At 35.6% G+C, this 13746-nt stretch overlaps 2 protein-coding genes and 1 pseudogene across 2 annotated transcripts; 1 reads left to right on the forward strand and 2 right to left on the reverse strand.

Annotated features, from left to right (window-relative positions):
• Nucleotides 1–5154: 5154 nt before the first annotated feature.
• LOC143609042 (acetate--CoA ligase CCL3-like) lies at nt 5155–8800 on the reverse strand. Its single transcript, XM_077083914.1, has 3 exons — nt 8484–8800; nt 7087–7683; nt 5155–6100 (listed from the first exon to the last, which is right to left on the reverse strand). The coding sequence occupies exons 1-3, from the start codon at nt 8697–8699 to the stop codon at nt 5204–5206; spliced, it is 1710 nt and encodes a 569-aa protein (XP_076940029.1). The 5' UTR covers nt 8700–8800; the 3' UTR covers nt 5155–5203.
• A 1466-nt stretch (nt 8801–10266) lies between these two features.
• LOC143609045 (large ribosomal subunit protein eL29y-like) lies at nt 10267–11168 on the forward strand (annotated as a pseudogene).
• A 1217-nt stretch (nt 11169–12385) lies between these two features.
• On the reverse strand, nt 12386–12949 carry LOC143609054 (putative LRR receptor-like serine/threonine-protein kinase At5g48740). The gene has a single exon (XM_077083920.1). It carries the CDS (start codon nt 12947–12949, stop codon nt 12386–12388), a length of 564 nt encoding a protein of 187 aa, XP_076940035.1.
• Nucleotides 12950–13746: the final 797 nt, after the last annotated feature.

The following is a 13746-nucleotide window of genomic DNA, read 5'->3' on the forward strand; positions in this document are numbered from 1 at the left end:
CAGGCTATGCACGTTGTATGACAGGAGTTGGTGAGTAGGTAGCGGCTAATAGTGACATACAGTACAAGAGCATGCTGCTCGCCATACTGTTGTCAATGAGCTGTCGTATCTTTGGTCAGATCTTTGCCCATACCTCGTCAGGTACAGTAAAGATCTTTCAGTATCGTACGAACTGGCTCATTTGGGCGGGAGTATTCCCCCTCCCGCCTTTGTGCAGGAATGTTCCCGGCTTGCTCATTCCTTCTTCAGGTGACTACTGAATTATTATGAGAGTTAAGCCTTGTGCGTGTAGCCTTGCTGCGCGGGTAGCCTTCCCTGATGGCTGGTATCCGTAACTGCGGGAACAGGCGGAGTACTTGGAGACCATTGGGAGGCGTTTCCTGCGGGAACAGCTTGCGTACTGCACGTGAGGACGTCACGTCTCTGAGCGTGGTGGGTCCTGCGGATCCAGTTGGTCTCTGCGCAGACGTCCCTAAAGTTAAGTCTTGCGGGTTCAACCGTGCAGACGTCCGTTAAGGAGTCCGCGGGTTCAACTGCGCAGACGTCCCTTTTCAAGGTGAGTCTTGCGAGTTCAACCGGGCTCTGCTGGGACCTACCTCTTCAATACTATAGGTACTTGGCTTAACCGATGCAAAAATCTAAATACGTGATCGATCTTTACATACGTGATAAGATGCATTTATGCTTGTCTTCCAATTTCAATTTGATATGCGTAAAATTAGACATCTTTAAAATGACATATAAAGCTATAAACCGGTAATGCAGCTAGTTGAATAGTTGGTTGATATTTTTATACTGATTATCCATTTTTTATTTTAACTTGTGACAAAATGTCAGTTGCGAGCCATGGTTTTACCACAATGAGCTTTAGGGCGAAGGGTTTCCTCTGAAATTGGTGGCAGGCAGGGTCACCAGCGTTGTCTGCGATTGCGGACGTTGGCGACCTTTCGCCAATGGGTATACCTGGGTGGCCAGACTCTGTTGGCTGTTCAAGAAAAGGTATGTATCGTTCAAATCTTTTTTTTTTCTTTCTTTCTAAGTTTTAGTGAGAGTTAAAGTCAATAAATTAAGCCACATGGAAAACTAAATAGACCTCGATGTATAGAGTGAGATATGATGGGTACCATTCGGGTCCATTAAACGTTTGTCTACATATAAAAAGAAGTTTGTTATTCCTTATCAATCCTTACAACCCAAATAAACATTACTAAATAAGTGAGCCACACACTATTGCCCACGGATCGACAAAACAAAAAACATGAAAATTGTGAGTTGAATAAAACTGTCGGTAAACATGTTCATGAGCACATTGATGGTTATCGACGAAGACTAGCATGTACACGAACCAAATGAACATGATTGGGGCATGTTTGTGTTTGTTTTTTAACGTAACCGAACAAACGATCTAACATGTGTTGGAAATTGGGCACTTGATCTAACACACAAACACGAGATTAAACAACTTGTTCGACTCTTTTTATTATTAACTAGTTTTTGAACCTGCGTATTACACGAGATTGTCAAATGATAAAAATAAATTAGGTCCGTTATTTCAACTATGATTCTCAAAATACTTATGATTAATTTAATGGATGACTTTATAAAATAATAACCAAGTTTTGAATTTGTTCCAATTAAGTCAATCATAAAAAAATTTGTTCTAATCAAGTCGCTAAAGTTTATTTTTTGTTCCAATCCTAAATATTTTACCTGTATAGCAGGTAATTTAGGTTTTTTTTTAAATAGTTTGATATTGCATAATATTTTTTTTAAAATTAGTAAAAATGGAGAAAAATAATTTTTAAATTGCCAAATAAAAATGAAAAATTCCAAAAAATTACAAGATAATTAATACATTCCTTTTTTTGGTATTGAATCGATTAATAATTCTACTATTAAATATTTTAATATCAACTAACTATCTTTTTTATATTTTTCTAAAAGAATGATGGTTTCTTATAAAGAAACCGTAACTTAAAATTTTCTACTTTTTTCTTTTCCATTTTTCGCAATTTAAAAATTATTTTCTCATTTTTTGCTACTTTTTTCAATTTTTAAAAAAATATTTAGCAATGTCAAGATATTTAAAAATTAAAAAAACATATATAACATGCTATTCAGGTAAAATATCTACGATTGAAACATATATGAACTTTAGTGACCTAATTGAACAAAATATTTTATGAGTGACCTAATTAGAATAATTTTAAAACTTGGTTATTATTCTATAGAGCAATCCCTTATTTTATAATGTACAAAGTAAAACTTATGAATTATGTTTTTTTTTCCAGTTCACGACTTATGAAATGTATCTTTTTATGTTTCACCCATGTACTACACATGATGGAAAATAAGAACTTAATGGTAGTTTGGTTTGTTTATCTTTCTTTTCTTTTTTTAAAAACCGTCTCGGTTCATTTATTTTTGCTAAAAAAAGTGGCCGGGCTCATTTATTTTTGTTAAAAAAAGTGGTTCGTTTTTTTTTTTGTTTTTTTAAGTAGTTCGGTTCGCTTATTTGTTAAAAAATGTATTTCGGTTTGTTTATTTTTGTTAAAAAAATAGTTTGGTCTGTTTATTAAAAAAAAAACTGGTTCAGATAATTTACTTTTGTTAAAAAAAAGTAGTTCGGTTCGTTTATTTTTGTTAAAAAAAGTAGTTCAACTCATTTATTTTTTACCATAGGGTTAAGTAAATGATAAATGAAATAAATACTATTCTATCCACGACTTAATGGAAAAAACAAACGGGGTTAACGAAAAATACTAAAATAGCATGATTTGGAAACGTCATGTATTGATTTGCACGAAATTAAAAAAATGTACTAAAGTTGCGTAGTTGGTTAAACTTCAGGTATGCAAATGGCACTTAACTTAATAATGAATAAAATCTACACTATGCTATAACCCAATTGACTAAATAGTTTTGACCCTTTTTCCATTGGTAGCAAATGGTTATCCATTAAGCATAGGAAATCTTAGCTAACATAGACCCCTCTTGCAAGAACGGACTAACAGGGTCAGCTACCCAGCCAACCTTCATAATTAAATACCGTTACTGTATAGGTAGAGCTTGTTGTGAAAGACCTATTACTGGATAATTCATGGGTAGAGCCGGCCCATGGATAAATAGAATGAATGAAATAAAAGATGAGAAATTAGGAGAAATACATGCTTAACACTTAAGTTTCAACATTTTCTTTTATTAGCAGAGTAAGATCAACGAAAGCATACTAAATATAATACCCCTAACCATTTATTTATCCTAAACTCATTCCAACCTCAACCCAACTCAAGCTCTATTTTAATAAATAAATATAAATTCCTAGATAAGCCTAATTAATTTAAACTAATAATTATCTCTAGTTTAAATATAAAATTCAATAAATAACTCACCAAGAATTATCTATAATCCGTTTTATCTTTCTCTCTTAAATTCAAGACATATATGAATGGCTTGCTTTCTTGTTTTGTTGTTTTGTGTTCTTTCTTTATAGTTAGTTATAAACGAACAATCCACGAACGTAAATGAACACAAACAAACATATATAAATAACCAAAAATGAATTTAACTAAACTAACCCCTACGAAAAGTAAACATGAATATCCAAACATAACTATTATCAAAAGTAATTTGAAAACAAGTTGAATAAACTGAATAAATTTACAAACGAAACAACATAATCGAACGTAAAAAAACCGTTTCCAAACATATATGAATGAAGGTAGACAAACGTTCATGTCATTCGTTTAACTAAATGAACAAGTAAATGTGTAGCCAAAACAACCCCCTAACATGGCAATGCGCCAATGCCTTGTAGTAGAGGTGCACAAATCGGGTTTTTCAAATAGTTGGTTCCGGGTATGACCGGGTATTAGACAATCGGGTATTTGTAATACCTGGGCCGGGTTCAGGTCCGGGCATTGTCTCTAAAAACCATACCCTATCATCGGGTTCGGGTCGGGTATAGAATCGGATACCAATTTTCGGGTATTGAAAAACCCCTATTTTCGTGTTTTTTCGGGCTTTTTCCGGGGTTTTTATGGGTATAGATTGAATATTTTTAAGGGGTTACAATTTTTAGAGGTATTTTCGTGTATTTTTCAGGTATTTTTCGGTTACTTTTGGGTATAGATCGGATATTTGAAAAACCCGGTTTCGGGTATTGGAAAACCCGGTTCCGGGTATGGAACCGGTTTCGGTTTTCGGGTATTAGTGGGTATAAATCGGGTCCGGTTCCGGGTACGGGTTTTGCACCCGAAATGCATACCCTATGCGTACCCTACGAGTAGGGTTGGGTACGGGTATTAAAAATCCAGGTATAAAAAAACCGGTTCCGGATATTTTTTTCGGGTTCGGTTCCAGGTTCAGGTTTTTTGTGCACCTCTACCTAGTAGTGTAAAATAATCATGTACATTTATCACGAGGCCCAAATGATTTATCATGACCTAATATGAGTTTGTGTAGCCTGAACAACCCACTAACACATGACAAGCCCATTAAGGTCTAAGTTGTTATTAATTTATTATTATTATTATTATTATTATTATTATTATTATTATAAGTTACTGATGTCAATCCGTCAGTACATTTATGGAAGCAAATGGCTGTATGCAATGGGAATGAGATGATCAAGACTCAAGAGCATTGGTTAATGAGGATGAAATGCACCAGGGAGACCTGTGCTCATAAATTCTTAGCAGCCTTGTGACAAACATGAGGATGACAAGTGGGTTTGGTAAGCAAATAACAGTGCCACATTGCGTAAAATCTCTCCGGGTATTGATCGAACAAATGTTTGCTGGTAGTACTCAGGCGAGGTGCACAAAATACCCGGTTCCGGACCCGACCCAGAACTGGTTCTACCCGTACCCGACCCGCAGGCACGACTTGGTATAGGATTTCTCCCCGGAGCCGTACCCGGAATCGAACTGACCCGGACTCGCCATAACCGGAAATATCAGGTCAAAACCAGACCCTACCCTACCTTAAAAGCCTAGAAAACCCAATCAAAACACGGTCAAATACTCTATCTTATTACGAATCAAATAAGAAGAATAAATCTTAAAGGTCAGTTAATAACATGATACAGGATAGACCAATAAAACAAAAAACAATGCAACAATTTCATACAACTTTATTAAAAGTCCCTTTAATTTAAAATCCAACATAACCCTTATTCATATCCCAAATCCAAAAACTAACTTTATAACTTACTAATCTTAACAGGACCCATTTCCTTAGCTTTAGCCCTCAACAAATGTTTCTGAACCTTCCCAGTAGCCGTCTTCGGTAACGGCCCAAACACAACCGATTTCGGGACCCAGTAAGCCGGCATCTTCTCCCGACAAAACTTCATAATATCATCCGCAACTTTCCCCTCATCCGATTTCTCAACCGGGTCCTTTAACGTCACAAACGCACACGGTGACTCGCCCCATCTATTATCGGGCCGGGCCACCACCGACGCTTCTGAAATTAATGGGTGTTGGTATAATGTATTCTCAACTTCCACACTGCTAATATTCTCACCACCCGATATAATAATATCCTTCGACCGATCTTTAATTTCGATATACCCGTCTGGGTGTTTCACTGCTAAATCACCCGAGTGAAACCACCCGTGTGCGAATGCTTCCGCGTTCGCTTTCGGGTTCTTTAAATAACCTTTCATGACAATGTTTCCACGGAACACGATTTCACCGACCGTGGTCCCGTTTGCTGGGACCGGTTTCATGGTTTGCGTGTCGACAACGTCTAGGTGTTCGAGGGCAGTGTATGGGACACCTTGGCGGGCATTCATTTTGGCTTGGGTTTCGGGGGGGAGGTTGTCCCACTCGGGCTTCCATGCACATATCGTTGACGGGCCATAGGTTTCCGAGAGGCCGTACGTGTGGGTGACGCGTAACCCGTTCTGGGACATTTTGAAGAGGACGGATGGTGGTGGGGCGGCTCCAGCGGTCATGACGTGGACTAGGCGGGGAAGCGGGAGGACGGTGTCTTTAGCCGGGGCGTTTACTATTGTGTTGAGGACTACAGGGGCGGCACAAAAATGGGTCACCCCTAGATTGGCTATAGCCGAGTAAACACCTTTAGCCGTTACCTGCATAAAACATCAAGAACAAGAACTTAATGCTATCGACAAGGGCGGGCCATGGAGTGGGTCACAATGGATTCGGGTCAAAATATTACTCCAAATTTAGTTGATGAACAAAATGATTTACAAAAGTTTTTATGTTTTGAAAACCTACTTTGGGTTCTTTTAAGCTATGTCTTTGACATTTTTTTTTATATTATGCACACGTAAGTGGTTCAAAATTTCAAGCCTAGACGTGGCAATATTGACCCATTTACTTATAAATGGGTCGATTTGGGTTAACTTTAATCTTGAACATGTGAAATAAGGATTAAGGAAAATTCTAAAGGAACAGGTAAAATGGGCTAAACAGGTCATTTAGGTCGCAAAAAACCTAAAGCGCATTATTATTGTAATTATATTGACTTCTAATCCATTTAATGGATTAGCTTAAAAAAACGGACAAAACCATGCTTTGATATCAAAATGAACTGAGTTGCTCGTGACCTACTCGAGGCTGGCTCATTAAAAGCTCGAATCGGGCTGAGTTTAAATGAGCTCGAACCGAAAAACAAGCTTGTTTAATAAACAAGCTAAGCCCACCCTTCACTTATCAAGCCTGATCTGGTCCGCGAGCCTAAACGGGCCTATTATTTATATAATTTTTTTAATATATTAAATATATACTTGTGTAAAAATTATTATGTATAAAATTGTAATAAAAATAACTACATAACATATACTATGCTATATACTTATATGTAAAAATTATAATTAGAAAGTATATAAAAATAATTATAGATGTATATAAATTAAGTTAATTAATAAATAATGAACCAAGTAGAACTTAAGCTTTAAAAAGCTGCTCAACAGCCAAGCTCGAGTTTTAGAATTAGATCTCAAAATGAGCTGAGCTCGAGCCTAGTCAAGCTTGGGCTTGGCTCGTTTGCACCTCTAATACGTTAAACCAAAACCTGTTACATGAACCGCCCATACAAGTAGACATAAAGTACCTGTCGGAGGCATATGTTGGTCCCACATATAGCAGCAAGAGTCCAGGTAAAACACCACCCGTTACAGTGAAACATAGGCAAAGTCCACAAATACACCGCTCCTTCTGGTATACCCCACACCAGAACATTACTAGTAGCCGCCAGATACGCCCCACGGTGATGCAACACCACCCCTTTAGGACTAGACGTTGTGCCCGAAGTATACCCCAACGCAATACTCTGCCACTCATCTTGTGGCGGTGTCCAAACAAACTCCGGATCACCAGATTCTAGAAACGCCTCATACTCAACCGCACCTTTCGCTAAAGCGTATTGGAGATTCTTTGGATTGCATTCAACGCTTTCGTCTTTGATAACGACCAGAAGTGGAGATTTGAAATTGGTTTTGATTTTATTTTTTAGGATCTTTAAAGCTTCCTCGGCTAGCTTGAAATATTCTTGGTCAACCATTATGACTGCGGATGATGAGTGTTCTAGAAGGAAGCCGATGGTTGGAGCGTTTAGACGAATGTTGACTGCGTTTATAACCGCTCCGCTCATTGGAACTCCATAATGGGCTTCAAACATGGCTGGGGTGTTTGGTGCAATCACCGCCACCTGTTGGATTGAATACAAATTGTGAACTTGGAAATTTGTTTGAGATATGAAATAAATCAATTAACCTCCAAAGTCCAAACACCCCCCTAATTCAATCTTGAATCAACTTACAGCAATACCTTAGGTCAAACAAATCACTCAATCAATTTGACTTTTTTACAAAATCACGATTTTGACTTCGAACTTCCAATCGATTTTGACTTTTTCCAAAGTCAACGTCATATTAATCGCCAGAACCACAACTCACAAAATCCAACATATACTTATCATCAAACACAAGCGTCAATAAAACCAAAACTAAAAATACAACTAAAACTAAAATCGAAGACGGTTGAACCAAACCCCTAATTCTAACTTTAATCACCTATTCGATCATCTATTTAAAAATTCAAGATTTTTACATGACATAAATCAATTAAGCATCCAAACACCCCCTAATTCTAACTTAATCAACCATTTGATAAATAAATCAAATAACATCCAAACACCCCTTAACTCTACCTTCAATCAATATTTGATTATATCCATTAACAACAACACCCCAGGTTAAACACATCACCCTATCAATTTTGACTTTTTCAAAATCCCAACTTTGACTTCAAACTCCCAATCGATTTTGACTTTTTTCCAGTCAATGCTATATTAAGTACCTTAATCAGTTAATCACAACTTACCCAATATAACATCCTTCATACTTATCAGTTATCATCATCAAACACAAGCACCAATCAATAAAAAATAAAAATAAGTTTTTTATTAAAAAAATTAATAAGATTAAAATCTTAGACGGAACTCGTTACCGTTGAACCAAACCCGACGGACCGTCTGGTAAGCGCAGAGGCTAACCGGCAACATCGTTCATACGTCTGCCGCCACGTGTACTGAACCGAACCGTGAACCACCGATCTACGGTCAGGATGAACCAAAGCAGCTCGCTTTAAGAACCAAACCGGAGTTAGTGCCGTGTAATTCGCTTCGTTTTTGGGTAAATCGTCGATGTCTCTCTGAACCGCCATAATAATAATATTATTATTATTCCCCGGTTATCTCGGAGTGTTGTGTATGCATGTATGGCTGATAATAATAATAATATAATCGATGGTGTTTTTGTGATGATGAGGAGTTGATATACAGGAACCGTTGAATTTATACGAGTTACACTATTTATTAAAATAAAATTATTAAAAAGAGTATAGTTTTGTCTTTTATACTATTTAGTTTAACTTGGAGAATTTGTACTTGGGTACTTCGTTTGTTTTTTTGTGAGATTTACAATAACGGAAAAATAAAAACGTGACTGGTCGGATGTGTCACGTAAGTAAAATGCTTATCTAATAAAAAGAATGTTCAATTAATAAAAATACATTAATGTGTCAAAAAGTTTTGTTACATTATCATTCAGAACCGCTCTTTTGAGAAGGAATGTAAACGTGGGTACGGCATTGTGCCCTTTTTGCTCGGATTTTGCTACCAGAACCACCATTTGCTGTTATTTTGCTAGACCTCGAATTTGGTTCGGCATGATGTTGTACCTTGGTGCATGCTTATGCATTTCTTTGCTTTCTCAATCAATGATGTGCTTAATTACCATGACGGATTGGGCCCAAATCAATCGCATAGCAAACTAAACCAAGCAATCTTCCGTTTCATGGTTTGGTGTATTTGAGGGGCAAGCAACGATAACATCTTTAATGGTGTTAACATATGTTCTAATCAAATCACGGAGAATATAAAAATCCTTAGCTTCTTATGGGTGGTTTCAAGATTGAAGGAATTCGAAATAGATTGGATTAGATGGTGGCTAGTTGTTGTTAGCCGCTTTGTGAATATAATACCGCCATTCGATAGCAAAAGAATGAGTTTGCAATTACGACTGAATCTTATTAGTTTAATAGAACATATGTAAATATTTATTGTAAAGTTAGAATCAAACTTTATAAAAGGGTTTTAAACTTATGGTAAAAATTAAAAGCTATAAAACTAAAGTAAAAACTTAGATATAGATATAGAAGTCCTTTAGTTTTATAATATTTAAATTAATATTATTTTTAAACTTTTTTATGAGAATATATATAATTGTTTTTAGTATAAGCCAACACACCCACACCCAACTCCACCCTTTGCACATGAACGCCAACACAAACATTCTCACGCAATGACGAAGAACGCCAACCCAAACCATCTCATCCTTGGAAGAACGCCTAAAACCTACCTATCAAGGATGGCTTAAAATACTTCTACATCCATAAGACCATAACTATAATTATAACTTCTTTTTTATCTTTCCATAATAAAAAACTAGCATAACATAACTACCTTCGTAGAAAAATATCATTTTTTAAAAGCAAGGTGTATACTTGTATTCAATAAAATTTACAATCATTTTAATCCATTTAACATGCATTTCTTTCTTTGGGCCGAGCCCAATCCAAACGGGCTATTTCGTCAAAAAACCAAATTAAGGATTTTAAAGACCAATTCGTACAACATATCTTCGTTCCTATCTTATCTTGCAAGCTCTAATTTTTCATTGTAGCAGTAGCAGCCAAGCCAAAAAGGTTCGTATTAACAGTGTGTGTGTGAGAGAGAAAGAGAGATGGCTAAGTCTAAGAACCACACGGCACATAACCAGTCTTACAAGGCTCACCGTAACGGCATCAAAAAGCCAAGGAAGCAAAGACACACTCCGTGTGTGTATTTTTTAGTTTAATTTCTTATTTGTTATGTTGGATTTGTGAATTCGGGTTGATGGTTTTGGTTATGGTTAATCACCGCTTAATCGCTAAGATTAGTTGCAGAGTAATTGCTATGTGATCAAAATCGTTCGAAATTGAAAATTTTATTTATAAAATTACATACAAATTCCAATATTAATCGCTAGTCCATATCTCACCCTCCGAATAGGGTCTAGCTAGTTTACAACATTGGTGCGTGTAGAAAACTAAATGATTCAATTTGTAAATACCTAACTTTCAGTTTTTGGGATTTTTAAGCAGATTATAATAATTCAATATATAGTGCCTTTCAAATATTATAGGTCTAATAATATTAGTTAATTTTTAGTTTACAAAAATATTAAAGCCCAAATTTAACGTTCTGGACTATATTTTTTGGCCTAAAGATTTTTGGGCCAAAAAATTTCAGTCCTAAAAATTCAAAGCTCAAATAATAAATGTATTCAAACTGAAAACCGCAAAATCCCAAAAAAAAAAGGTTGAGTTTCAAAAACTCGAAATCCGAATGTTTGGTTCGGTTTTAGGCCAACAGCAGTCTGAATGTTGACTTGTTAAGGGATGGGATTAATATGTTTTAGTTTAAATAAAGTAGTGAGTATTTTTTGTTGGTGTTTGGAAATTAGTCTTTCTTAACAAAATAAGGTTGTTAATGATGTTTTATTGTGTTTAGGCTTGTAGATGGATCCTAAGTTTTTAAGGAACCAGAGGTATGCAAGGAAGCACAACAAGCAGAGTGGTGAATCTGCTTAAGAAGAGTAGATGTTTTCGGTTTAGCAGTTTAGGTTAACTATAACATTTATATTCATGCCGTCTCTTAGAAACTGGCCTAGATTCTATATGATGTTATCGATGATTATGGTTTTGTGTTTTGACTGTGTTACCAGATGAAATTTATTCTTTTGAACATAGGTTTATGATTTTCATAGTTGTAGCTCAACACAACATAGTTTGCTCATGAGCTGACTTGATATAAGGAATAGATGTAATGTACTTTTAAATTATTGAAATTGTTTATACGAACAATCCATTTTCTAAAAGGATCCATTTTTTAAATTATTGAGTTAATGTTACAATATTTTTTAAGCTTTGCAACCTTCAACTATTAAGCAGGTGACTCAAGTATGTATAAATCTGCTTCAGTTTTAAGTTAGACGAAATCTGCATGGGGTTACATGCCTTTTAGCATATCATGATCAGGAAAGCACAAAACTATATATACAAAAATGCATGATGTAGTAGAGTCAAACATACAAGCTTATTTCGTAAGCATGAGTCAAAATAAAAGCAAGGCAAGCTCAAACAATTTGAAAAACAACTTAAGTTTAAACATAAGAAATACCCGTTAAACAAACTACGTCTTCAAAAGTTAAGCAAAACCATCCTTTTAAGAGGCTACCTCTTCTTCGTCATCCATGTCTTCCAGATTGATTTCTAGGTCTCGACAAAGAACTACAAAATATTCCCTTTGTCGGCTTGTCCAATTCATAAAGACCTCTTTTGTCAGAGACCTATAGGCATGCACATAATCTTTCACCTCCTTTAGGCTTTTAGACATATCAAGACATTTATCCGATTCATCTGTATCCAGGTTGGGCTGATCAATATAGTCAGCAGAAATTGTTTCTTCTGTGTGTGAATTACTGATTAATCATTCACCTTCGGTTTTGTAGGTACCTACGTATAAGAAAAGACCTTTTAAACAGGTATAAACGGGAATTATATATACAAAGAAAAATACATAATTTAAATTAAATTTGACGAATCTGCTCTTACTAATATTGCATAAATTCTATCAAAAGGTTAAAACTTAAAAAGATAAGAATGTGAGATAGACCCATTCTTGTTTTGACCTCTTTTGACTCACCATTTGTTTAAAAGATTTATACATAAAGTTTTATGTCATTAAAGAAGTAAAAAGTTTTGGTTTATATTAAAGCATTTAAAGGAACTAATGTGGCAAAACTATGCTAATTACTCACTTGGAATTCCAAAGCCATCTTAAGTTGCATTAAAACTTCTTTTGTTGTCGGTCGTTTTTCTTTTTCATCATGTAGGCACCGGTATGCAATCTCTTGAAATGTAGTCAATGATTCAGGCACAATCTGCTCCCTTATTTGCTCGAACACCACCTCAATATGATTTCCTTCTTCAAATTTGTTTTTAATGAGCTCGGGGAGATAGTAACCTGGATGTTCGTGGATTGCAAATGTTGATCTTCCGCTCAAGATCTCAAACATAACCACACCAAATGAATAAACATCAGATTCTACTGTTAGGTATCTTGATTTTTTGTATAGTGGGTCCATGTATCCCTGGGTGCCACATGCATAATCGATGACATACTCTATATCTTGAGTTATTGGGCTTATTTGTGAAAGCCCAAAACCTGAAAGTTTTGCTTTCCAATCATGGTTTAGTAGAATGTTTGCAGTTTTGATCTCCCCATGCATCACCCTTGTTTGTTTTCCAACTCCTCCATGAATGAAGTCCAACGCGCTTGCAACATCGATGCATATATTAACTCGTTTCATCCATGTCAGAGAAGCATCGTTCAAGTACCTATAAAGACTTCCTCTAGGCGCATACTCATAAACAATGATTTTTTCTTCCATTCATCACAGTAGCCTACAAGACCAATAACATTCTCGTGTTTATACTCCCGAAGAATTTGTATCTCACTCAAGAACTGTTTTTTCACTTGACCAAGCCTTGTATCCAATCGCTTTGCTACAATGGTTTTAAATTCATCACCATCTTGAAGGTTTCCTTTATAGATTTTCCCAAATTCTCCTTCACCAATACAATTGTCATCATGGAATTTTTGTGTGGCCAGTTTTATGTCTTCAAGTGGAATTCTAAGGCTGTCCTTTCCTATCAACCACGAGAAGATAATAATGAACTGTTAAATTACGATGGATGATTAAATTAGTATTTGAAAATAATATATAAATACGATTGACTCATTGCTTATAGATAAAAGTAGCTTGTTAAAAACTCAAAAGAGTGGTTTTTCAAAATTAACCAGAACGGTTTAAGTTCAGATACTACTGTACATTTGTACATACGAAATTCACTTTGTACTTCATTAAGTTAATCTAATGGCAACAAGCATTTTACATTTGTACAAAATGGTAATTAAAGTTTTAGGATATTGACTTACTTGAAAGAATAATGCTTTCTCTAGTTGCTTGACAACGACTTTCGTTGTTGGACGTTTGTCTTGAGTTTCTGCCACACACTGATGTGCAATTTCAATAAATGTGTGCAAAGAATCCTTGTTGGGTCCTCTATTTAGAACAAAATTGTGTTCATTGGTTTCTTCCTTTAT

This window comes from Bidens hawaiensis, unplaced genomic scaffold (assembly GCF_021521415.1).
Source record: "Bidens hawaiensis isolate Kalapana, Puna unplaced genomic scaffold, B.hawaiensis_p1.1 tig00419488_1, whole genome shotgun sequence".
Lineage (NCBI taxonomy): Eukaryota > Viridiplantae > Streptophyta > Magnoliopsida > Asterales > Asteraceae > Bidens > Bidens hawaiensis.